This window comes from Hypanus sabinus, chromosome 18, assembly GCF_030144855.1.
Source record: "Hypanus sabinus isolate sHypSab1 chromosome 18, sHypSab1.hap1, whole genome shotgun sequence".
In the NCBI taxonomy this organism is placed as follows: domain Eukaryota; kingdom Metazoa; phylum Chordata; class Chondrichthyes; order Myliobatiformes; family Dasyatidae; genus Hypanus; species Hypanus sabinus.
Window position 1 is genome coordinate 64,757,064 of NC_082723.1, and position 27,222 is coordinate 64,784,285.

The following is a 27,222-nucleotide window of genomic DNA, read 5'->3' on the forward strand; positions in this document are numbered from 1 at the left end:
ACCATATCAGTGGGGGTTGTGCTGGGCTGCTTGCAAGTGTTGTCAAGCTTCTGGCAGTAACAGAGCATGCTCGCAACTCACCGACCCTACAGCGTACATCTCCAGAAGGTGGGAGGAAACCCACGTTGTCAGGGATGAACATACAAACTTCCTTGCAGACAGCAAGAATAATTGACTCCTGATCTTACAGCTGGGGCTGTTAAGCATTACACTAACCACATGGCTGCCGTATCACCCTCTGTCTTATGGCTAGCTATTGCAGCCCTCAGATCTCAACACTGAACTTGGCCAGGATGGTGGCAAATATTGGTAACTTGGGCTGAGGCATTTGATGTCGTAGTGTTTGCCGAGCTTGACAATTAGCTTGCAGACGTTTCATCACCAGTGTGAAGTTGGTGTCTCTCCCTGGGAGTGCTGACATTTATTTGCATCCCCCTCCAAGTTTACTTGCTCTAGTCCATTCAGTTAACATTTGCCAAAAGGAAAAGCAAGCAAACAGAATTCAAAAATTCCAGTTTGCATTAGGACTGGTTAGCTGTGTACCATCAATCTGGCCGATGCTCTCTGATCTGACCACCACTCTTTAACCTCCCATTACCTTCAACTGCTGAGTTTTGCGTATCCAAGCTACGACACATTATTTGCCTCATGTAAACTCCAGAAAGATCAGATTAATTACAGCACTCATTTCGGCCTCTTTGATGTTGTTTAAAGCAAAGTTATCACCTGGGCAACCTCAGTCTCTACACTGTCACAGACACACCCGTTGTTACCTTCACTGATACCCTTACAACTTGCTCAAGCTGTGACATGCATTCTCACTCTGTCAATTCTGACAAAGGCAACTGAACTGAGCTGTCAACTTTATTACTCACTCCATAAGGGCTGCCTGTCCCAAGAACCTCCAGCATTCTGGTTTATTTTATTTCAGATTTCCAGGGCTTTTTAAATTGTTCTTTGTGTATATTCTATAGTCACAAGAAAGAACGTGACCCTTTGAAATTGCTTAGTTTTCTGCATTAACTACTCAAAACACATGGTCTGATCTTATCTAACTCACAATAGTAGATAAATACAACTTGCCTACACTAATACTGTAACACACAAAGCACAAACAATTGTACTTATGTCTTTATTGAACACATTGTTTAATCATTCACAGTCCAGGCTGGAAAAAGTATGTGAGTTCTTGTATTCAACAGCTGGTAGAACCTCCATTAGCAGCAATAACTTCCATCAAACCTTTCCTGTAGCTGCTGATCAGGCTTGCACAACAGCAAGGAGGAACTTTAGACCAGTCCTCCATTCAAAACTGTTTCAGTTCATCAATATTTCTGGGATACCTTGCATGAACAGCCCTCTTCAAAAGATCTAGACTCTTGACTTTGCCATTCCAAAACACAAATTTTCTTTTTTTAAGTCATTCTGTTGTTGATTTACTCTTGTGTTTTGGTTCATTGTCCTGTTACACCATCCAACTTCTATTAAGCTTCAGGTAATGGACCACCTAGCATTCTCCCGTAAAATATCCATTGTTCCCTCAATGATTGCAAGCCCTGAGGCAGCAAAGCAGCCCCAAACCATGATGCTCTTTCCACAATGGGATGAGGTTTTGATGTTGGTGTGCAGTGTCCTTTATCATTTCTGCCAAAAAGTTCAACTTTGGTCTCATGTGTCCACAAAACATTGTCCCAGAAGTGTTGTGGAACATCCAGGTGGTCTTTTGCAAACTTGAAATGTGCAGCGACGTATTTTTCTGGAGAGGAGTGGTTTCCTTGGTGGTGTCCTTCCACAGACACCATTCTTGTTCAGTGTTTTCCTTATAGTGGACACATGAACGTAAACTTTAGCAAGTTCTAGAGATTTCTGCCATTCTTTTGCTGTTACCCTGGGGTTCCTTTTCACTTCCTTCAGCATTGCACGTCATGATTAGTGTGATCTTTGCAGGATGCCCACTCCTAGGGAGAGTAGCAACAGTACTGAATTTCTTCCATTTGCAGTCAAATTTCTCTTACTATGGACTGATGAACACTCAGGTCTTTAGAAATGCTCTTGCAGCCTTTTCCAGCTTCACACATCTTTATAATTCTTCTAAAGTCCTCACAATGTTGTTTTGATCAAGACACGGTGCACATAAACTGATCTTTCTTGAGAAGAGCAGGTTCGGTCAGTAACCTGACTTTGCGTCATTTTAAAAAAATATATAGGGCAGAGCACCTCTACAACCCATGCCTCCAATCTCATCTCCTTGATTGGAAGACAAGACTCAAAATAGCTTTTGTAGAAGGTATTACCCCAGAGGCTCACAGCATTTTGAACCTAGACTGCGATTGTTTAAATGGTGTACTCAGTAATGACAAGTAGTATAATTGTTTGTGTGCTATTAGTTTAGGCAGATTGTGTTTGGCTATTATTGTGACTTAGATGAAGATCAGACCACATCTTACGAGTAATTAATACAGAAACCAGAAAATTGCAAAGGGTTCATAAACTTTTTCTTGTAACTCTACATGAAACTGTGTCACAGGAAAGCAGCATCCATCAAGGACTCCCACCACCCAGGTCATGCTCTCTTCTCAATGCTGCCGTCAGGTAGAAGGTACAGATGCTTCAGCTTCAAGAACAGTTACTATCCCACAACCAACCACAAGGCTCTTGAGTAAAAGGGGATAACTACACTCACTTGCCCCATCACTGAAATGTTCCCACAACCAATGATCTCACTTTAAAGCACCTTTATCTCATATTCTTGTTATAACAAATAGCAATAAATATTTGCATTTGCACAGTCTGTTGTCTTCTACACTCTGGTTGATCTTCCATTGAACCTTTTATAGTTACTATCTATAGATTTGCCAAGTATGCCTGCAGGAAAATTATTCTCAGTGTTGTATATGGTGATATATGTACTTTGATAATTAAAATTTAATTGAACTTTGGAATGCAAGGTTTGCAAGTTTGCTGATGAGATGAAAATCATGAAAGAGCATGTTGTGATGAGAACATCATGATTGTGAAAGTGGATACAGATAGTGACTGAGCAAGAAAATGGCAAACGGGAGTCAGAATCAGATTCATTATCGCTGAATTATGTCGTGAAATTTGCTGTTCTGCAGCAGCAGTACAGTGCAAAGACAAAAATACTAAATAACCAAGTAAATAGTGCAGAAAAGGATCAAGTGGTTTTCATGGACCATTCCAAAATCCAATGGCATTTCCTGAATCTTTGAGTGTGGGATCTCAAGCTTCTGTACCTCCTCCCTGATGGTAATAGTAAGAAGAGGTCATACCCCAGCTGGTGAGGGTCCTTTATGATGGATGATGCCTGCTTGAGGCATCACTTCTTGAAGATGTCCTACATGGTGGAGCTGACTGAGTCAGCGTCTTGTGATCCTGTGTACTGGAGTGTACAAACTAGGCTGTGATCTAGCTTCAGATGCATTCCGCTAAAGTTCAAAGTAAACTTATCATCCACAGACATTCACATCACCATATTCAACCCTGAGATTCATTTTCTTGTGGGCATACTCAAATGTATAGAAGAGTAACCATAACAAAAATCAAAAAACTTGGACACTCAACCAGAGTGCAGAAGACAACAAACTGCAAACAAAAAGAAAAAAAAATTAAGCAATAAGTATTGTGAACATGAGATGAAGAGTCCTAGGGTTGTGGGAACAGTTCAGTGTTGCAGTAAGTGAAGTTAACCCCTCTGGCTCAAGAGCCTGATGGTTGAGAGGCAGTAACTATTCTTGAACCTGCTGGTGTGGATCCCAAGGCTCCTGCACCTTCTTCCTGAAGGGAGCATGCCTGAGTGGTGATGATGAACGCCATTTTCCTGTGACAGCATTTCATGTACATCTGCACAGTGGCAGGGAGGTTTTCCCTGTGATGGACTGGGCCGAATCCACTACTTTTTTCTCTAAATCTATAAAATTTGCTAGTCTTTGGTGACACACCAAATCTCTTGAAATTCTAAGTGAAGAACTTAACACATTAGCTGTTAGTATGTCAGCTTTCTTCTCAGCATCACTTTCTTGTAAGAACTCAAAACTCCCAGTTATTCCCAGGATTAACCACAGTGAGTGAAAGGAAATTCCTCTTCAAGCCTTATTTTCAAGGAATGACATTTTCAAATTTGCTGACGAGTGTTGCCAAACCACAGGTGGTGACGACCCAGCTGACTGAAGTGTGACAAGTCACCTGGTTGAGTGGTGCCACAATGACAACTTCTTGCTCAGTGTCAGCAAAATTAAAAAGCTGATTGTTAACTTCAGGAAATGGAAGGAAGGCAAATGTGAGCAAAGCTACACTGAGTAAAACAAAACAGCAGAGGAGGGAGACAGCAGCTTTCAATTCCTGAGCACTGACCTGCCCCAGATGTAGTTGTAAGGAAAATGTTTTCTTACGATGTTAAGGAGGCTTGGCTCGTCATCGAAAAAGCAGAATTCTGCAGATGCACTTTACAGGCTAGCCCTTCTCATTCCTTCTTGCTGATCCTTGCCTGCAGTGGAGATCCATCTCCCCTTGGACTACAAAAAAAGACTTTTTTTGCTCTAATTGTTCAGTTTTGATTACTTGTTGCTTGTGAATGCTGCTCATCGGATGCTCTGTGCCTGTGATAGTGTGACCAGTAAGTTTTCATTGCACCTCTGCACATGTGGATATGGGCAGGTGACAATAAACTCCACTTTACTGTTTGGTTCCAGACATCATGCACTGAGTAAGTGAGATGAGATGTTGTGTTAAGTTGTATCAGATGTTGGTGAGGCCTAATTTGGAGTATTGTGTCCAGTTTTGGCAACCTATCTACGGCAAAGATGCAAGTAAGATTGAAAGAGTACAGAGAAAAATTACAAGGATATTGCTGGGTCTGGAGGACCTGAGTTTAAGGAAAGATTGAATAGGTTAGGATTGTACTCTTTAAAACTCAGAAGACTGAGGGGAGATTCGACAGAGGTATACAAAACTATGACGTGTATAGATAGGATAAACATAAGCAGGCTTTTCCCACTGCGTTACAACCAGAGGTCATGGGTTACAGGCAAAAGGTAAAACGCTCGGAGAACAGAGGGTCATGAGAGTGTGGAACCAGCTGCCAGTGCAAGCTGTGCTTGTGATTTCGATTACAACTTTCAAGAGAAATTTGGATAGGAGGGTTCTGGTCCAGGTGAAGGCCAATGGGACTAGGCAGTTTAAGTGGATTGGTAAGGGCCCTTTCCTGAGTTGTAGTTTTCTATGACCATGGCATCCTGAGGGGAAGCAAAATTTCAACAACCATTCTGTCACACTCCACAGAAATTTTCTATGGCTCCCTCTATGCGATTATCTTTCATTCTTCCAAACTCAACAGTGGGCCAGCCGGCCCAGCAGGTCACAGCACAAAGCCAGCCAGCCAGCCTCCGCTGTTCAGGGTGAGCCAGAGAGAGAGAAAAAAAATCACAACAGAGAAAATCATGGCTCTGAAAACACTTCCCTCTTGACTTTGGAATTGCTTTAAACTTGGAATATCCTCTAAACAATTCAGCCGTTGCAGCTGAAAGGTACGCCTTCAAAAGGCTGCATCCATTACAAGGGACCCCCATCACCCAGGAAATGCCTCTTCTCATTGCTACCATCAGGTAGGAGGTACAGGAGCCTGAAGGCACACACTCAGTGATCCAGGAACAGCTTCTTCCCCTCTGCCATCAGAATGGACAATGAACCCTTGAAGATGCCCTCACTATTCTTCTCCCTCATTTTGCACAACTGATTTATGCCACAAGTCATAGGAGCAGAATTAGGCCATTTGGCCCATCAAGTCTGCTCTGCCATTCCATCATGGCTAATCCATCTCCCTCTCAGCCCCGATATTAATACACTATATTTTAATTTTTAAACCTTATGTATTGCAATGCACCTCTGCCACAAAACAACAAATTCGATGATGTATGCCAGTAATATTAAATCCAATTCTGAATTTATATTCTTGATCTTTGAATAAGTTCCTCTCGCTGTCTTTTGGACACACCACACCCAATTCTGAATCTGTATTTCCTATTCGTTGAACTCCTTTCAGGGAATTTCTCCCGGCAGGATGCTGGCTGCCGATTAGTCTTTTAAAAAAAAAACACACAGCTCAAACTCATCCAGGAGACACCACCTCCTGCAGCTATGATTTTGCAAAGTGGAAAGGCCCCTGCAGCTTTCCAGGGTCCGACACATTTACAGGATGGGTATTTGAAGGCCTGAGCTGCACAAACATCATCTGTCCCTCATTACACTTCAACCACATGAAATACTGTCACAGGAAAGTAGCATCCATCATCAGGGATCCCCAACACACAGGTCATGCATTTCTCGCTGCTGCTGCCATCTGGTTGAAGGTACAAAAAACCTCAGGACTCACACCACCAAGTTAAGGAACAGTTATATTACCCCATAACCTTCAGGTGATTGAACCAAGGGGATGACTTCTCTTCCCCAACGCTTCCACAACCTCTGGACTCACTCTCAAGGACTCGTCATCTCATGTTCAATACTTGTTGCTCATTATTTACATTTGCACAGTTTGTCATCTTCTGCACTCTGGTTGATCTTTCACGGATTCTGTTATGGTCACTATTCTATAGATTTCCAGAGTACGCCCACAGGAAAATGAATCCCAGGGTTGTATATGGTGACATACACGTATTTTGATAAATTTAATCTGAACTAAAGAATTACTTTAGTAATTAACTAAACAATTAAGCGTTGATCACATTACTGGCCCTGAATTACTGAGGAGGCTGGGCGAGGATGACTGGTCCCTTTCCTTCAATCGCATTAGTAAATAAAACAAATTCTGCAGCACCCCGAGAGCTTCCATCAATGATTACTGACGATTGCTTTTGAATTCAGACATCTGCTATTACTTGAATTTAAACTGTCAAATTTACAATGTTGGGATTTGGTGTACATAAACACCAAGAGCAAGGGTTCCCAACCTTTGTTATGCCAGGGACCAATACCATTACCACTTTATGGTGGCAGAGGCAAAGCATTAGAGGCTTTTAAGACACTTGGACAGGTTTGAGTGTGAGGAAGATGGCAGGATGTGGTCATGGTGTAGGTGGGAGGGATTAGAGTTTGGGTGTTTTGATCTGCCTTCTAGCTGGTTCAGTACATCACTGTGGGCCAAAGGGCCTGATCCTGGACTGCTCTATAAATTCCTGATACCTGTCATTACTTGAATTTAAATTGTCCAACTACAGTCAGATTTCAACACATCAACATTCATCTAGAACAGGTGTCCCAACCTTTTATTAAAACCATGGGCCTTATTATTACCACTTTAATGCCTGGTATGGGGGAAGAGGCAAATACATCGTGGGCTTTTAGGAGATGCTTAGAAAAATACATAAGTATGTGGAAGATATCTATGCAGGTGGCAGGGATTAGATTTTTAACAAGTACTTTTTAAGCTATACTATTCTATGCCTATGTCATTAACTGAGGGATACCTGGACCTTGGCTTTAGAAACTCTCGATGCCCACTCACTGATTTTTCCCTTCAATTTCAATTCGCAAACAACCTTATGATTACCGAAGACTGCTTTCGGGTTTCAGATATCTGTCCGTACTGACTCGAATTAAAATTGTCCAACTACAGTGCCGCGATATGGTGAGGACGTACACATCAATGTTCTCTCGATGCCCACGAACTTCGCCAATGGATCACCCAACCCTTTCACATTACCGTTAGGAAGCAGCTTGAAATTAAATCATGTGAGAAATGGATTAGAACAGCTTGAAAACCAGAGGCAAAGGGGTGAATAATGGGTCTCAGAGCAAGGAGAGGCCACCGCCCAGTCACACGTACCTTGTTCATGGCTGACTGCGGATGCAGTTGCTTCTGGTTCTCCTTCACCGCCGCGGCCGGCGCTTTCACTTTCCCTGAGGATGAGAACACATCAAAAGCAAACTCAAGCGCGTTGTGGGAGGCGGTGTGAGCCGGAGACTGAGCCGGGCTTGGCTAACAGCCGGGCACATTCGCCATCTTCTCTACCGTATTCACCAGAAACACGCACCACCGACCATTATTACATCAACATAAATTACCGAGTAGGAATTAAATACATTACCCATTTTATTGAAAGCCAATCCAATAAAAGTACAAAATATATAAATTAAAAACACAGCTTTTAACTACAGGCCAACCAACTTTTAAACCAATCTTCTCAGCCAAACTTCCGTCAGTAATTTATATGACACCACCCCTTAATTTTGATTGGGCCCAACTTATCGGCGACGCGACTGTCCTTGTACGCTTTCGACAGCCATTGGATTAGACGGCTGCAAATCAATACACACTGACTATCAAGTTAGGATGAGTCCACCGCAGGCCGCAGGGATTTTAAATTAGGCGCTCGCTTTCTATTGGCCGTGCTGACGTCGGCGCGGCCGCCAATTGGCTGGCCGGCGACGATGTTTATCCTGCGGGAAGGAGGCAGGGCACCGGTCACGTGACATGGATCGCGCGCGCGGTGCCCCCCCCCCAGTAGATTTGGGGGATTTTTAAAAAAAACGCAAATTCAATAAAATGATGCTAGATCATTCTACTTGTTTACGGTCTGGTCTGATTCTGGTGGCGAGCGGGATTCGGTCGTCAGGCAGTTGGAGGAGGCCCTCGGCCCGGGGTCACGTGACGGGAGATGGCGACGGGGGCCTGACATGGCGGCGACTAGTTAGCGAGCTGAGTGCCGCGCCTCTGGTTCTTCCCTTCGTCTCAGTGCAGCGGTGAGTATGCGAACGCAGTAAACCCGCCCGTCGACCTCTGCTCCTGATGCCCCTCTATCCCACCAACTGCCCCTCTCTCGGTTACGGTCCTCCTGAGGTAAAATTTCCCGGGAAAACAAAGGCCGATTTTTACAGCAGCCTCCTCTCCTGGGAGCCCGGGGCGCATCGTGTTCGGCAGTGTATTTCTTTTAAATCCATCTTTTATTTAGGTGTATTTTGAGCTTGATTTCAATGTTTAAGAGAAGTTTGGATAGGTAAATGGATGGTAGAGGTGCGGAGGTCTATGGTCCCGGTGTAGGTCGATGGGACTAGGCAGTTTAAATGGTTCGGCACGGACTAGATGGGCCGAAGGATATATTTCTGTGCTGTTCTTTTTTTACAGCTCTATGATAGGAACGATAGAGAGAAACGGTGTTGTGTAGGAACAGTTAGGCGCCGGGATCGGGCAGGGTCTGGGCCTCTCCGGTGCCTGAGTGTGGAAACAGCAGCAACCGAGGGATTTTGTCTTATTTCGGTTTTTCTTTCTCCTCTACCTTGCGGATCCTAGTTGTTTTCGTTCACACTTGTCGTCAAGCCACCATTACGCAGCCATATAATAACCCGGAAGTTTCTTTCTTAACTGAGCACGTGTTCCAAGCAGAAGGTTAAGGTTTCACTCTCTTTAAACCACCCCTTCTTCTCTCCGTGCGTTTTATTTTCCTGCCGTTCTGGCCATCTCAGTGCAGGTTAAATTATTTACCTTTCCTTCGGTTAACCGTCCTGAGAATCTTTCTGTCTTTGTATGAAAGTCTTGGGTTCCAGAATCAGGCAGCCGCTGGTGTTGTAACTGTGGCAGGGCTTTTTTTTTGGGGGGGGGGGAATGCTTTGAAGGACAAAGTGTAAAGTTCAAAGTAATTTTTTATTAACAAAATGTATAAACGTCACCAAATACGACCCTGAGTTTCATTATCCTGTGTGTATACTCAACATCCATACAGTTGCAACTATTACAGGATCAATGAACGATCACCCAGAGTGTAAAATACAATAAACAGTTCAAATACAATTACAGTATAATTAAATAGCAATAAGCAATGAGAACATGTGATAGAGTCCTCAAAGTGATATCATTGGTTGTGGGAACATTTCAATGGTGGGCAAGTTAGTATAGTTGTTCCCTTTTGTTCAAGATCCTGATGGTCAAGGGGTAGCAACTGTTTTTGAAGCTGGTGGTGCAAATCCTGAGAAGTCTAAATTGCTTCTTTTCTTTCAGGTAGTTAGATGAAGACCCTTTTCTGAACTCAATTTAGAATCGTCAGTGCATTTCAGTGCAGGTTTTCAGCTTATCTTGCACTATCTAGCAAAGAAAATGCACTATCTAGCTGTAAAATGGCTTTTAGAAAGTATTTATGGGGAAATGGGAGGAAGAAATTTCAAGGAAGGTGTGAATTGTGACAGCTTGGGCTTTGTTCACTTTAAACAGCATTTCCACTTCTGTGCCTTTGACCTTTGGGAGGTATGAAACAATGTGCTTCACAGAATATTGTAACGAACCAAGTTATTGAAGATCTTGTACTCAACATCGAGACCACACTGTAATTGATTTGCTCTTTTCAAGGAGTTACTTCATCTGTGATAAGCTGGGCTCTGGTTAATTTCAGTCATTTTAAGTGATCAGCATGTTTATGTATTTAGAGAGCTGGGGAGCTTTAATTGCAGTTGAGATGTTTTTTCCAGACGATATCTTAAGTTGCTGTTCCATCAGTTATCTTTTGTTATTTTTTGCTTTTGGTGATTCTACAGCAGCCAATCTTTTTAGTTTTGTTTCATTTCTCTTCCCCATTCCAAAGGTTAAATATCATTTTGTTTTAGAAAAGGCAAATCAGCTGATAACATTTTGATTTGTGATGGATGTATTTGATTTTGATGCAGAGTTTACAGCTGTTTGAGATTGATGATAGACTGGGGTCAAGGGGAATTAGAATTAGGTTTAATATCACCGGCAGATGTTGTCAAGTTTGTTGTTGTGAGGCAGCAATATATTACATAATAATTGCACTAAATATGTGTGTGTATACATTGTTAAATAAATTGTGCCAAAATAGAAGTAAAAGAAGTGAAGTAGCATTCATGGGTTCAATGTCCATTCAGAAATCTGATGTCAGAGGGGAAGAAGGTTTTCCTGAATTATTGAGTGTGTGCCTTCAGACTTCTGTACCTCCTCCCTAATGGTAGCAATGGGAACAAGGATTGTCCTGGGTAATTGTGTCCTTTATGATGGACACTGCCTTTTTGAGGCATTGCTCCTTGAAGATGTCCTGGATACTACAGAGGCGAGTGCCCACGATGGAATTGACTAAGTTTGCAACTCTCTGCCGCTTATTTCAGTGGTGTGCCTCGTCCATACTAGACAGTGTTGCAGCCAGTTAGAATACTCTTCACAGTACGTCTGTAGAAATTTGTATCTTTGGTGATGTACCAAATCTCTTCAAACTCATGAAATATAGTTGCTGATGTGCCTTTGTAACAAACTTAAGCCATCCTGCTATTTTGGTATGTGTTCTGCAGTTTCCATCTGATGTTGGCATTGTTGAGTTTCTGCCACGGCTGGTTTGGATTTAAAATGGTCAATATTTGATCAGTCAATCTTGTGGATGATGGGGTGATTCTTACTGGGGCTGGTTTTACTTGAGTTGGGCTTACAGCATTTATATTTAAATAAAAGTCAATTCATTGTTAAAATTTGCTCTGGGTGTTCCCTGGGGCTTAATGTTCAGTCCATTACTATTTCTATCAATGATTTTGATCAATACGTATTGGGAATAGATGGTAAGTTTGGGGATGGCTGCCGTAAATTGATAGAGATGTACAAGAGGAAAGAGTGGACAGCCAGAGATTTTTCTCCAGGGTAGAAATGGCTAATACCAGGGGGGATAATTTCCCGGTGTGGCCTTCTCTACATTGGTAAAACCTGCCATAAATTGCAGACCGTTTCTTTGAGCACCCCCGAGCCTTCTGCCACAAGTGGGACTTCCCATTGACCAAACATTTTAATACTGATTCCCATTTGGACATGTTGTTCCGTGGCCTTCTCTTGAGCCAAGATGAGGCCACCCTTAGGAGGGAAGAGAAACACCTTATATTCTGTCCGGGTAGCATCCAGCCTGACAGCATGATATTAATTTCTCCTTCCGGTAAACTACACCCTCACCCCCGCCCCCCACCTCACCTTCCTTCTCAGCCCTGAAGAAGGGCCTTAGCTCGAAATGTCGACCATTCGTTCATTTCCAGAATTAAGTTTATTATCACCAGCATGTGTCGTGAAATTTGTTCCATAGATGCTGCCTGACTGGCTGAGTTCCTCCAACATTTTGTGTGCGTGTTGCTCTGGATTTCCAACATCTATAGACTTCCTCATGTTCATAACTGTAAGATGTTTGGAGGAAGCTGTAGGGGGGATGTTCTTTACACAGACAGTGGTGAATGCCACTTGAACACCCTGCATTAGGAACATCGAAGAGACTCTTGGGTTCATGAATGAATGAAAAATGAAGGGCTGTATGGGGAGGAAGGGTGAGATTGATCTTTAGGTTAAAAGTTTGGCACAACATTGTAGACTGAAGGGTATGTAGCATTCTATAGTGCTGAAATATAGGACTAGATGGGCCAAAGGGCCTGTTTCTGTGCTGTACTTTTCTATGACAAATAACTGGTGTTTTAGCCTGTGAAGAGAGTTTTCAGGGATGACCGTGGAATCTTGATCAGTTGTGTAAGTGAGCCGAGGAATAGCAAGTGGAGTTTAGTTTGGAGAGATGTGAATGTTACATTTTGGGAAGGCAAATCCGGATGGGATTTCCACAGGAAGGTCCGGAGTTGTGTGTTGTCAAACAGAGGGATCTTGGAGCACAAAAATTCCGTAAAATGGCATCACAGGTGAAGCTGGAAAGAGCACAGATGAGATTTCTGAGGATGTTGGCAGGGCTCAGGTAACTTGGTTATGGAAGGATGGTGAGTGGGTTAGAACTTCATTGGAGCATAGGTGATTGATGATCTTATGAAAATGTATAACATCCTGAGGTGCAAAGATAGGCTGTGTGCAATGCACTCAGTTGTTTTCCCCCCCCATGGTAGGGGAATGTAGAACCAGAGGACAGAGGTTTAGGTTAATAGTAACCTGAGGGACAGTGTTTTCACCCAGACAGAATGAACTGCAAAAGGAAATGATTGAGGCAGGAACATTTAACAAAATTTAAGACATTTCGACAGTTGTGTGAAAATTACAGCACAGGAACAGGCCCTTCGGCCCATCATGCCCGTACCAAACCAAATATGTCTTAAACGTTGAAATTGAGCTCGCCCTAACACTTGCGCTTGCAGCCACCCTCTGAGTGTGTAAGTTTCCCCTCATGTTTCACCTTTCACCCCTAACCCATAACCTCTGTTGTTGTCCCATCTGACCTCAGTGGAAAAGGCCTGCTTGCGGTTACCCTATCTATACTCCTCATAATTTTGTATACTTATATTAAATCTCCCCTTAAAATTTTACGTTCCAAGGGCTAAAGTCCTAACCTATTAAACCTTTCCCTATAACTCGGGTCCTCCAGGCTCGGCAAATTTCTTATAAGATTTCTCTGTATGTTTTCATCCTATTTACATCTTTCCTGTAGGTGGGTGGCCAAACCTGCACACAATCCTCCAAGCATCTGCAGATTTCCTCGTGTTTGCAGAATCCTCTAAATTACATTCACCAATGTCTTGTACAACTTCAACAAAACATCCCATCTCTTGTTCTTAATACTTTGCTTTATAAAGGCCAATGTGCTAAATACCTTTCTCCACGATATTATCTACCTGTGACGTCACTTTCAATGAATTATGGACCTGTATTCCTATATCTCTTTGTTCTACCTCACACCTTGGTGTCCTACTGTTCACTGTGTAAGTACAGGGGTCCATGGCATAAAAAAGGTTGGGAACCCCTGGTTTAGAGTGATATGGGCCAATGCAAATAAATGGGACTTTAATAGATGGGGGTCTTGGTCATCGTTGATCAGTTGCACCGCAGGGTTTGTGTCTTTGATGTGTGACTCACCAAAAGGATTGGAGAGGACAGGGCTGTAGATATGGACAACATCAAGGCATTTGACAAGATCTTGCAAGGTAAGATCCTGGCTAAGAAGGTGAGATCAGAGGATCCAGAGTGAGTACTTTACTTTATACCAAATAGTGCCAAACAATTGATACTAGAGCACACAACCATCACGGCGATATTTGATTCTGCGCTTCGTGCTCCCTGAAGTACAAATCCAAGTAAATATATTTTAAAAATTAAATTATAAGTCATAATTAGAAAATAGAAAAGGGAAAGTAAGGTAGTACAAGTTAGGTCCAGATAATTGGAAGGTACGGCCCAGATCCGGGTCAGGATCCATTCAGCAGTCTTATCACAGTTGGAAAGAAGCTGTTCCCAAATCTGGCCATATGAATCTTCAAACTCCTGAACCTTCTCCTGGAGGGAAGAGGGACAAAAAGTGTGTTGGCTGGGTGGGTCGTGTCCTTGATTACCCTGGCAGCACTGCTCCGACAGTGTGTGGTGTAAAGTGAGTCCAAGGATGGAAGATTGGTTTGTGTGGTGTGCTGGGCTATATTCACTATCTTCTGCAGCTTCTTCCGGTCTTGGACAGGCCAACTTCCATACCTGGTTGTGATGCACCCTAGAAGAATGCTTTCTTCGGTGCATCTATAAAAATTAGTGAGGGTTTTAGGGGACAGGCCAAATTTCTTCAGCTTCCTCAGGAAGTAAAGGCACTGGTAGGCCTTCTTGGCAGTAGACTCTTGCTTGGTTAGACCAAGTGAGGTCATTTGTGATATTCACACCGAGGAACTTAAAGCTTTTGACCTGTTCCACCTGTGCACCACCGATGTAGATAGGGTCGTGCGGTCTGCTACTCCTTCTGAAGTCAACAACCAATTCCTTCGCCTTGCTGACGTTGAGGAATAGGTTATTGTCTTCGCACCATGCCACCAGGTTCTTAATTTCCTCTTTGTACTGTGACTTATCATTACCCAAGATACGGCCTACAAATGTGGTGTCGTCAACAAACTTGTATATTGAGTTTGATGGAAACTTGGCTACACAACCTTGTGGGGCACCGGTGCTCAGAGAGATTGTAGAGAAGAGCTTGTTCCCTATTTTTACAGCTTGGATCCTGTCTGTGAGCAAGTTGAAGATCCAGCTGCAGGGCTGAGTGCTAAGACCCAGGTTCTAGAGCTTAGGAATCAGTTTATTTGGAATGATGGTATTAAAGGCAGAGCTGTAGTCAATGAAAAAGAGCCTTACATATAAGTTTTTATTCTTCAGGTATTCTAAGGAGGAATGTAGTGCCAGAGAGATGGCATCTGCCATTGACCTGTTGCTCTGGTAGGCGAATTGCAAAGCGTCGAGGTTGACCGGTAGGTTATGGTTGATGTGTGCCATAACCAATCACTCGAAGCACTTCATAGCAATTGATATCAGAGCCACAGGTCGATGGTCATTCAGGTATGCCACCTTGCTTTTCTTTGGCACTGGGATTATATTTGCCATTTTAAAACACGAGGGGATCTTAGACTGAAGCAGGGACCAGTTGAAGATGTCAGCAAACACTCCAGCTAACTTGCTTGCACAGGCCCAGCAATCTGGGCCTGTCGCCTTCCTTGGATTTATTTATCTACAGGGCGGCTCAACTGGACATAAAATACACTTGATGCAAGTAGTCAGGTAGTTGTTTATTATTCAGATGGGAAGCCTGAGATTCAAACTGGCTCCTCTGTTGTCGTGTTTGTAATGCTGCCACCACAAAAATATGCATTTTCATGCACAATGGGTATGCGTGTCTATGACAATAAACTGGCTGTGTGTCATGTATTTCATAATTTGAATGAGAGTGAGTTGATGACATCAAAATTAGTGGTGGGTGGAATGTTGTCTTAGACTGCAACGAGATCCAAATCACCACAAAAAATGAGCTAAAATATAGTAGATGGAATTTCACACAGACAAGTGTGAAGAGATGGGAAGTGAAGCCAATACAGCACGTAGATGGTGAATGGCAGGGCTCGGCGGAGTGTTCTGGAAGAGAGACACTGAGGGTTGTACTGAAAGAGGTAACACTGCAGGTAAACTGGTGAAGAAGGCTCGTGAATGACAGGGCTCCAGGGAGTGTTCCAGAACAGAAAGAGAGACCTATGGTTATACTGTAAATACATAGTTCCCTGCAAGAGACACCACTGAGGTAAGCTGGTGAAGAAGGCACTTGGCATTCTTTGCCTTCATTCGATGGGCATTGTGGCCAAGAGTTGGGTTGTGATGTTACAGCTGTGCAAGATGTTGCTGAGACCACATCCTGTATCTTGTGTGCATTTCTGGCCATTGGGTTGTGAATAATTAGAGTGATTGCAGGAATGATTATAACCATAACAATCACAGCACGGAAACAGGCCATCTTGGCCCTCCTAGTCCGTGCCGAACCCTTAATCTCACCTAGTCCCACCTACCCGCACTCAGCCCATAACCCTCCACTCCTTTCCTGTCCATCTACCTATCCAATTTTACCTTAAATGACACAACTGAACTGGCCTCTACTACTTCTACAGGAAGCTCATTCCACACAGCTATCACTCTTTGAGTAAAGAAATACCCCCTCGTGTGTCCCTTAAACTTCTGCCCCCTTGTTAGTTTTTAGTTTAGTATTTTTTTTCAATATATATTTTTTCTCATATATAATTTCAATTTTTTTTTTCTTTTTTCGATGATTATTTTTGTTTTTTTTTCATATATATTTATATAGACTTGATTGATTTATGTACCTTTTGTTGATGGATGTTTTAATAGGATATTATTATCCTATTACTAATGTAATCTCAAGTTTATTGAATCTGTAATCTATTCATTATTATGTGTTGTTTTTTTTTTATATATGAAATTTAATAAAAAGATTGAAAAAGAAAGAAAGAAACTTCTGCCCCCTAACTCTCAAATCATGTCCTCTAGTTTGAATCTCCCCTACTCTCAATGGAAACAGCCTGTTCACGTCAACTCTATCTATCCCTCTCAAAATTTTAAATACCTCAATCAAATCCCCCCTCAACCTTCTACGCTCCAATGAATAGAGACCTAACTTGTTCAACCTTTCTCTGTAACTTAATTGCTGAAACCCAGGTAACATCCTAGTAAATCGTCTCTGCACTCTCTCTAATTTATTGATATCTTTCCTATAATTCGGTGACCAGAACTGCACACAATATTACAAATTTGGCCTTACCAATGCCTTGTACAACTTTAGCATTACATCCCAACTTCTGTACTCAATGCTTTGATTTATAAAGGCCAGTGTTCCAAAAGCCCTCTTCACCACCCTATCTACATGAGACTCCACTTTCAGGGAACTATGCACAGTTATTCCTAGATCTCTCTGTTCCTCTGCATTCCTCAATGCCCTACCATTTACTCTGTATGTTCTATTTGGATTATTCCTGCCAAAATGTAGAACCTCACACTTCTCAGCATTAAACTCCATCTGCCAACGTTCAGCCCATTCTTCTAACCGGCATAAATCTCCTTGCAAGCTTTGAAAATCCACCTCATTATCCACAACACCTCCTACCTTAGTATCATCGGCATACTTATTAATCCAATTTACCACCCCATCATCCAGATCATTTATGTATATTACAAACAACATTGGGCCCAAAACAGATCCCTGAGGCACCCCGCTAGTCACCGGCCTCCATCCTGATAAACAATTATCCACCACTACTCTCTGGCATCTCCCATCTAGCCACTGTTGAATCCATTTTATTACTCCAGCATTAATACCTAACGACTGAACCTTCTTAACCAACCTTCCATGTGGAACTTTGTCAAAGGCTTTGCTGAAGTCCATATAGACTAAATCCACTGCCTTACCCTCGTCAACATTCCTCGTAACTTCTTCAAAAAATTCAATAAGGTTTGTCAAACATGACCTTCCACGCACAAATCCATGCTGGCTACTTCTAATCAGATCCCGTCTATCCAGATAATTATAAATACTATCTCTAAGAATACTTTCCATTAATTTACCCACCACTGATGTCAAACTGACAGGTCTATAATTGCTAGGCTTTCTTCTAGAACCCTTTTTAAACAATGGAACCACATGAGCAATATGCCAATCCTCCGGCACAATCCCCGTTTCTAATGACATTTTAAAGATCTCCGTCAGAGCTCCTGCTATTTCTACACAAACTTCCCTCAAGGTCCTGGGGAATATCCTGTCAGGACCCGGAGATTTATCCACTTTTAAATTTCTTAAAAGGGCCAGTACCTCCACCTCTTTAATTGTCATAGGTTCCATAACTTCCTTACTTGTTTCCCACACCTTAGACAATTCAATATCCTTCTCCTTAGTGAATACCGAAGAGAAGAAATCATTCAAAATCTCTCCCATCTCCTGCGGTTCCACACATAGCTGACCACTCTGATTCTCTAAGGGGCCAATTTTATCCCTCACTATCCTCTTGCTTTTAATATAACTGTAGAAACCTTTCGGATTTACTTTCACCTTATTTGCCAAACCAACCTCGTATCTTCTTTTAGCTTTTCTAATCTCCTTCTTAAGATTCCTTTTACATTCTTTATATTCCTCGAGCAATTCCTTTACTCCATGCTGCCTATATCTATTGTAGACATCCCTCTTTTTCTGAACCAAATTTCTAATATCCCTTGAAAACCATGGTGCTCTCAAACCTTTAACCTTTCCTTTCACCCTAACAGGAACATAAAAGTTCTGTACCCTCATAATTTCACCCTTAGATGACCTCCATTTCTCTATTACATCCTTCCCATAAAACAACTTGACCCAATCCACTCTCTCTAAATCCCTTCGCATCCCCTCAAAGTTAGCCTTTCTCCAATCAAAAATCTCAACTCTAGGTCCAGTCCTGTCCTTCTCCATAATTATATTGAAGCTAATGCTATTGTGATCACTGGACCCGAAGTGCTCCCCAACACATACATCTGTCAGCTGACCTATCGCATTCCCTAACAGGAGATCCAACACTGCCCCATCTCTTGTCGGTACTTCTATGTATTGTTGCAAAAAACTATCCTGCACACATTTCACAAACTCTAAACCATCCAGCCCTTTTACAGAATGAGCTTCCCAGTCTACATGTGGAAAATTAAAATCTCCCACAATCACCACCTTGTGTTTACTACAAATATCTGCTATCTCCTTACACATTTGCACTTCCAACTCACGCGCCCCATTAGGTGGCCTATAATACACTCCTATCAGTGTTACTGCACCTTTCCCATTCTTCAATTCCACCCAAATGGCCTCCCTAGAGGAGCTCTCTAATCCTTCCAAAGCCCCGCCATAAGATTTTCTCGGACAAGCAGTGCAACATCTCCTCCTCTGGCCCCTCCTACTCTATCACACCTGAAGCAACTAAATCCAGGAATATTTAGTTGCCAAACACACCCTTCCTGCAACCATGTTTCACTAATAGCTACAACATCATAATTCCAGGTATCAATCTACGCTTTAAGCTCATCCACCTTTCTTACAATGCTCCTAGCATTAAAATAGATACATTTAAGATACTCTCCATCTCCTCCTCTCTTTCCATCCCTAACAATGCATTCAAATTTATTATCCTTTTCTTTCTTCTCCCCTACATTGACGTGGGTGTTGCTGTGATTGAGGCCTTCAGTTATAAGGACATTTCTCTGTAGTGAGGAAGGTTGAGTGGTGACTTTATCAAACTTTTGAAAAGTATAGATAAGGTATATTGTCAGTCTTTTCCCCATGGATAGTGGGATCTGAAATTTGATGACGTACCTGGGTTTAAGTTGTGAGGGGAAAGATTTGATGGGGGGCTGACGAGGAAGTTTTCTGCACAGAAATTGGCCATATGGAACAAGTTGCCAGAGGAAGTGGTGGAGACAGGTGCGATTATGATGTTTGAAAGATATTTGGACAGGTACATTGACAGCAAAGGTTATTCTTTGTTTATGCCATGAACCCTGCCATTGGACCATGGACTGCTGGTGTAGAGGGGTATTTATTGTGGGATGTTTGACTTGGGTGGTGAAACTTTTTAAAATTTAAAATTAATAAGGAAAGCAACATAGTTGTGATTCAAGCTTGGGTCAATGATTTAAGTGTTTTGTTTACATTATTGTTTGGACAGGCTCATTGCCTTGAGAAAGTAAGGGGTTTAGTAAGTTGATTTGTTGTGACTTGTACTGAAGTACAGTAAAAAAAAAGTTTGTTTTGCATGTTGTCCATGCATATCCTTTCATCACATTAGTGCATTGAGGGAAAACTGTAACAAAATGCAGAATAAAGTGTTACAGATATTAGACAAAGTGCAGCATAGGCAAATTAATAAGGTGCAAGGATAGATTGTGAGATCAAGAGTCCATATTGTACTAGGAGACCAATTCAATAGCTTTATCAATGAGATATAATCTCTTTCAGCCCGGTGGTATGTGCTATCAGGCTTTTGGTGGTTGATGAGAGGGAAGAGAAGGGAGTATGTGAGTGAGTGTCTTTGATTAAATGTAGACAAGTCTCTCGAGGGGAGCCTGGTCCTGTGCTGCGCTGAGCCACGTCCACCACAACTCTGCAGTTTCCTGCGGTCTTGGTTGACAAGATGCTTTCATGGGGCATCGATTAAATATTGGTGAAGGCCAAAGGGAGCGTGCCAAATTTCTTTAACCTCTTTAGGAAGTAAAGGTGCTGATGAAGTTTCTTGGCATGGTGTTTTTGTGGTTGGACCAGGATAGGCTGTTGCTGATGTTCATTCCTAGGAATTTGAGGCTCTCGACCTTTTTGAGCTTAAGACCATTGATGTAAAACAGAACCATGACTCCTCCCCCCTTTCCTGTACTCTGACATCATTATTTGAGATTTAGTCCACTATGGTGGTATCAACTGGAAGCTTACTAATGAGTTAGAGCTGAATCTGACCATGCTGTTGTGAGTGTACAAGGGAGTACAGTCAATAGCTGAGGCCACAACCTTGTGGGACACAGGTGTTAAGGATAATCCTGGTGGAAGTGTTCCTGCCTATCTTCACTGATAATGGTCTGTTGGTCAGCAAGTCAGGGATTCAGTCACCTAGGGAAGTGTTGAGTTTCAGGTGTGGGATACCTTCTGATCTGCTTATCCATCACTACTCACTCCTTGACCGTGTCTCCTGCAAATGCAGCAGGTGCAGAACCTGTTCTTGCCCTTGCTACCTGGCCACCACCCAGGGCCTTGAACGTTCCTTACTCCAGTCCCAGTCTGATCTGTCTGCCTCTGAATTGAGGAGACCTGTGCAGACTGGATGACCAATTTGCAGAGACCTGGTCTACAATAGCCATCTTGAGCTCGAACTCCACATTGCGTGCTACTTCAATTCCCCTTTCCTTTCCCTTTCCCACATTGACTTTGGATTCTCTGCTGCCAGGCTGGGATCCAAGACAAACTTGAAGAACTACATTTCATAGTCAGTCTGCAGCCCACCTTCCCCCACCCAATTCTATAACTCAGTTTTGTTCCCATCCACCTATTCCATTCGCAAACTGGTGCACATTTTATCTGCAGAATGAGTTCCTCTAGCTGCCTACTTGCCCCTCACAGGTTCCCTAATAGTTCCCATGATCATCTTTCTGATTGGATTCCAATATTTTGTGTTTCACCACTTATCCTACAAACTGACAACATTTTTTTGTTTTACCTGACTTCATCTGTCTGGCCTCCTCCTCCTGTCTTCAGTCTTGTCATCTCCTGGCCCCTGTAGCAGTCTTCCCTCTCCATTCTCAGTTTCTCTCAACCCAAAACATTGACAGGGTTTTTCTACCCATGATATTCCTTGTTCCATGAAGTTATTCCTATAGTTAGCCTTTTTTTGCCAATCGTATGATGTATCTTATCATCATCAAATATCTATCATTGCCGGCATTTGTCTATCTCAGAGGTTCAAATATTCATCTACATACTGTTTAAATTTTGTGCAAGTGCTGTCTCTGTCAAAGTTCAAAGTACATTTATTATCAAAGTATATATACATAAGAAGTGATAGACAGGAGCTACAGAGAGGTAGTCAGCCCGTGGTTGTAAGACATAACTTGAGTGACTGTCACGAGATCGAGGGTAAATGCACAGACACTGCAGAGCACACCTGTGGCCGTTCCCCTCAATAATAAAGTATGCAACTTTAGATACTGTTCAGGAATACAACCTACCACGGGGGAGCCACAGTGAGCGGGTCTCAGGCACTGTCTGGTGCTGTGGCTCAAAAGAGCAGAGAGGTGAAGACGACTGCAATGTTGATGGGAGATTCCTTAGTCAGAGGAGCAGAGATGAGGTTCTGTGGGTGCGACAGAAACCTACAGATGGGATGCCATGTTGCTTCCTTGGTGCCACGATAGGGATGTCTTGGATCGAGTCTATGGCATTCTCAAGGACGGGAGTGAGCACCCAGAAGATTTGGTACGTATTGGCACCAATGACACGGGTAGAAAAGGTGCAGAGGTGCTGAAGAGAGATTTTAGGGAGCTAGATAGAAAGCTGAGAAACAGGACTTCAGGGTAGTAATCTCTGATCGCTGTCTGTGCCAGGTGCCATTGATGGTACGAATAGGATGATTTGGTAGGTGAATGCATAACTGAGGAAGTGGTGCAGGGGGCAGGGGTTCAGATTTATAGAGAAGGTATGACCTTCACAAAAGGGATGGTTTACACCTGAACCTGAGGGGTCCAATATCCTCATGAGCAGGTTGTCCAGAGTTGTTCGGGTGGGTTTAAACTAATTTGGCAGGAGGATGGGAACTAGGATGATAGTGCTGAAGATAAGGTAGTTGGTTTATAAACAGAGGCGATGTACAGTGAGACTCCTAGCAAGGAGAGGCTGAAGATAGGGCAAATTGCAGTCAACAGGATAGTTGCAATATAAAAGGGATAAAATTGAAAAGAGTGAATACAGGACTGAAGGTGTTATATTTGAATGTGTGCAATATATGGAATAAAGTCAATGAACTTGTAGCGCAGTTACAGATTGTCAGGTATGATGTTGTAGGCATCACTGAATCATGGCTGAAAGATTATAGTTGGGAGCTTAATGTCCAAGGATGCACATTGTATTGAAAGCTCCATTGGGAAAGTAGAGGCAGCAGCGTTGTTTGTTGGTTATAAAATAAAATTAAATCATGAAAAAGGTGACAGGCTCCGAAGGCTGTGGAGTCATTCTGGATAGAACTAAGAAACTGCAAGGGTAAAAGACCCCAATGGGAGATGTATACAGATCCTCAAACAGTCATAAGGATGTGGCCTACAAATGACAACGGGAGATAGAAAATGAATTCCAAAAGGGCACAGTAATGGAAGATTTCAATATGCAGGTAAATTGGGCAAATCAGGTTGGTGCTGAATTCCAAGGGGGGCATTTCTAGAATTCCTATTAGAACAGCTTGTGGTTGAGCCCATGAGGGGATCAGCTAGTCTGGATTTGGTGTTGTGCATTGAACCAGAATTGATTAGAGATCTTAAAGTAAAAGAACCCTGAGGGGCAAGTGACCATAATATGATCGAATTCACCCTGCAATTTGAGATGGAGAAGCTAAAGTCAGATGTATCAGTATTATTGTGGAGTAAGAGAGAGAAGTTGGCCAGAATTAACTGGAAAAGAACACTGGCAGGGATGACAGTAATGGCTGGAAGTTGTGGAAGCAATTTGGAAGGCACAGGGTATATACATCTCAAAGAGGAAGTATTATTCTAAAGGCAATATGACACAACTGTGGCAAGCAAGCGAAGTCAAAACCAAAGAGAGTGTATATAATAGAGCAAAAATTAGTGTGGAGTTCGAGCATTGGGAAGCTTTTAAATACCAGCAGAAGGGAAGAAGGTAAAGATGGAATACGAAAGTAAGCTACCAATAACATGAAAGATGATACTGAAGGTTTCTTCAGGTATGTAAAGTGCAAAAGAGAGGCAAGAGTGGATATTGGACCACTAGAAAACAACGCTGGATAGGTAGTGATGGGGACAAGGAAATGGCAGATGAACTGAAGAAAGCATTAGTAATGATCTATCAAGAATCACTAGATTCTGGAATGTTTCGGTAGACTGGAAAATTGCAAATGTCGCTCCACTGTTCAAGAAGCAGAAAACAGGAAATTATAAGCCAGTTAGTCTGACCTTGGGTTCAGAAAATGTTGGAGTCAATTGTTAAGAATGTGTTTTCGGGGTACTTGGAGGCACATGATAAAATAGGCTGTAGTTAGCATGGTTTTCTCTGGACCTGTATTCACTAGAATTCAGAAGAATGAGGGGTGGCTTCATTGCAACCTATTGAATGGTTAAAGGCCTTGACAGAGTGGATGTGAAGAGGATGTTTCCTATGGTGGGAGTATCTCAGTTCAGAAGATACAGCCTCAGAATAGAGGGGTGTCCTTTAATAACAGATGAGGAATTTCTTCAGCCAGAGTGGTAAATCTGTAGAATTCATTGTCAGGGGCAGCTCCGGAGGCCAAGTCTTTATGTATTTTTAGATCGATACTTTATTGATCGGAAAAGAAATTACAGGCAGATGTTGTAGATTCTTAATTGGTCAGGGCATGAAGGGATACTCGGAGAAGGCAGGAGATTAAGGCTGAGAGGAAAAATTGATCAGTTGGGATGAAATGGTGGAGCAGACTTGATGGGCCAAATGGCCTAATTTGTTCCTATATCTTATTGTCTTGTACAACCTTGAGGATTTCTTTTCCACAGACAGCCAGGAAACAAAGAAAACCCAAAAGAACCCATCAAAAATAAAAATTGTCAAGCATCCAATTTGAAGAGGGGGAAAAAAGGTCATGCAAGTAATAGACACAAGCAAATAGCATTCTGAACTGAAGTCCACAAAGAATCCATCCACAGACCCTTAAGTCAGTGCAGAATGGAGCAGTGAGCCGAACTGTCCCATTCATTGCCTCTGGTCCTTGACCTTTGCAATTCGGCTGAGTGCGTAAATCATCATCCAGACATCGGGTTCACTAACTTCAGTATGCTCTGGGACCTGGACCCCCGCCTCCTCGGTTCAGCCTGTACCTGACCTTTCCAATTCAGCCCCGGTGACTTGGCAACGGAGTCACTGCCTCACCTCAGTCTGGCACATCAAATTGCCTCCTGAGTCCAAAAGGAAGTTACAGACTTGCTTGTGATGATTGTTTACCAGAAAACAAGTAATTAATAAAGTATTTAGTTGTTTTCCTTGTTTCATTGGCCATCAGCTAGAAGTTGCTGAGATCCACCAGTGCTTTCTTAAACCATCTTACACCCACTCAGGTTTGTGTTCTGGATAGGTGATGAGAAATTCTTGCTCAGATCCCTTCTAAACCTCTTTTTCCACTTCCCTAAACCTCTGGGCTTTAGTTTTTCAGATCTCTGTTGTGGGAGAAGAGTTTCCTTCCATGTGCAGAACCAAGGTTGCTTATAATTCAGTGTACCTCTGCCAGGTCCATTTCAGCCTCTGCTTCAAGGAAAAGAAATCTAGTTCCATATTGTTATTATATCTAATATTCAATTTCTCTGAATATCTAGTTTTTCTTGGATCTGCCTTTGATTTTCACTTTGCACTTTGGCCCTACACACTTTTAAAGACTCCCACTTGTAAGATGTGGACTTGCAAGTAGCTTCAAACTTTAGCAGGTCCTGTCTTATTTTGAAATTGTGCTTCACCTCTTCCAAATCTGGACATTGGACCATCCTTATTCCTTTCCATAATTACCTTTAAACTGATAGAAGCACACACAAAATGCTGGAAGAACTCATCGGTTCAGGCAGCATCAGGTGAGGCGGTATGGTAGCATAGTTGTTGGCATAATGCTTTATACTACCAGCGACCCAGATTCAGATTGTATGTTCTCCCTGTGACCGTGTGAGTCCAAAGATGTACAGGTCAGTTGATTAATTGCTCATTGTAAATTGTCCCGTTTTTAGGCTAGATTGAAATCATCGGTTGCTGAGCAGCATGGTCTGAAGGGCCTATACTGCATTGTATCTCAATAAATCTGCGGAGAGGAATAAACAGTCAGTGTTTTGGGTTGAGACTCTCCATCATGAAAGGTCCTCCAGCATTTTGTATGTATTAGTCTGGATTTCAAGTATCTGAAGAATCTCTTGTTCTTGTGATTTGAAACCTATAGAGCTTTGCCCAAAAGCCTGTCTGCTGCCCACACAAACAACTTTATTGTTTTACCATCAGCAGCTCCCTTCATTTAAACCATTGATGTGGATTTGTATTGGTGGTGAGCAACCTCTTTGAACTGCAGTCTGTATGCTGAAGATACTTGTATGTTGTTCTTAGAGAGGAAATTGCATTAATTAGACCCACCAATAATGAATGAATGATGATGTACAGTGGATTCTGGTTAATTGAGCCATCAGTTTATCGGGGCAGGTGCTTATTTAGGACAACTGCTAAAAGTACAAAAACAAATCGAGAAAATAGCTGGGATTCCCTTCATTTATTTGGAACACTATTCCACTTAATTGCAACAGGTAACTGTTGCCAAGCAGTTTCTAACTAGGTTCAGTTGTGTGGCTGCTGGACACTATACCATGCTTAGAGTGAGCAGCAGTGACAAGTAGCGACTTTTGTCATTGATGGTTGGTAAGTAATAAGCAGTAAGACAATTCAGAACTGTTTTGCCCACCACAGTTTCAAGCATTCCAGCTTGGAGATGCCAGAAACAGCTGGGATGACAAGTTTGAAGATACTGACAGTCATCTTGAATGTTACAATGAAAACGAAGATATGGAGGGTGCAATCGTCGATAGCTTTGTATGAAAGCAGTCCATTATCTGCACTGATCTTGTAAATTTACAGTCAAAAAGAACACACCAGAGTACACTGGATGAATTCCTCCATCTTACATTTTATTGTACTGTAGTAGTGGTAGTGTACCAATTTATTATGTATTTCATTGTAATGTATAATTTGTTACTGTTTCTTTTTTTTAATACCTTTTATGTATTGCCATGAAACTTCGGCAAATTGAGGCAGCCACTTAATTGGATCAAACTGTGCTGGCCCTGATGAGTCCCAATTAAACAGAATCAACTATATTTTCAAATTGCAGTTAATTTTGTTGTCCATTGCTAGTGATAGTGAAGAATCTACAGAGTTTTAATCCAGTTTGTTCATTGGTTTAGCTAATTTTTGCATGGTTCTGTGTTTGCCTTTGTGGGTTCACTGGCCTGTCATCTAATTTTTAGGCTAAATTTTGTCCCCTTGTAAGCTTTTGTCCACTTTGCAATGAAAGTGTCTGTAGTCCTTGTTTTATTGGAAGTAGGAAGGGAAGATGAGCAGCTGATGTATAAATTATGATGAATGCACCTTTAATAAAATGTCATCACCATCACATGCCGTGTCGTACAATGTGGGTGATAACGATCTTTCCATGACCATGATTGTTCTTGGCAAA

The 27,222-nt window shown here is 42.3% G+C and overlaps 2 protein-coding genes across 3 annotated transcripts in view; one reads left to right on the plus strand and one right to left on the minus strand.

Moving 5' to 3' along the window:
• Nucleotides 1–9,352, minus strand: part of LOC132407695 (N-lysine methyltransferase KMT5A-like) — a 29,096-nt gene extending 19,744 nt beyond the window's left edge. Inside the window, exons 1-2 of one of the 2 annotated variants that reach the window (XM_059994552.1) lie at nt 9,291–9,352; nt 7,841–7,914 (exon numbers count right to left, since the gene is read on the minus strand). In XM_059994552.1, the coding sequence (XP_059850535.1) occupies nt 7,841–7,849 (9 nt within the window). In that variant the 5' untranslated portion in view covers nt 7,850–7,914; nt 9,291–9,352. Of the gene's footprint in view, nt 1–7,840; nt 7,915–8,102; nt 8,224–9,290 lie in introns of those variants that run through there. The other variant, XM_059994550.1, reaches the window with a different exon arrangement.
• sbno1 (strawberry notch homolog 1 (Drosophila)) overlaps nt 8,601–27,222 on the plus strand; it is a 132,165-nt gene continuing 113,543 nt past the window's right edge. The window contains exon 1 of the mRNA XM_059994549.1: nt 8,601–8,757. The gene's annotated coding sequence lies outside the window, so the exon portion shown is untranslated. The remainder of the gene's footprint in view (nt 8,758–27,222) is intronic.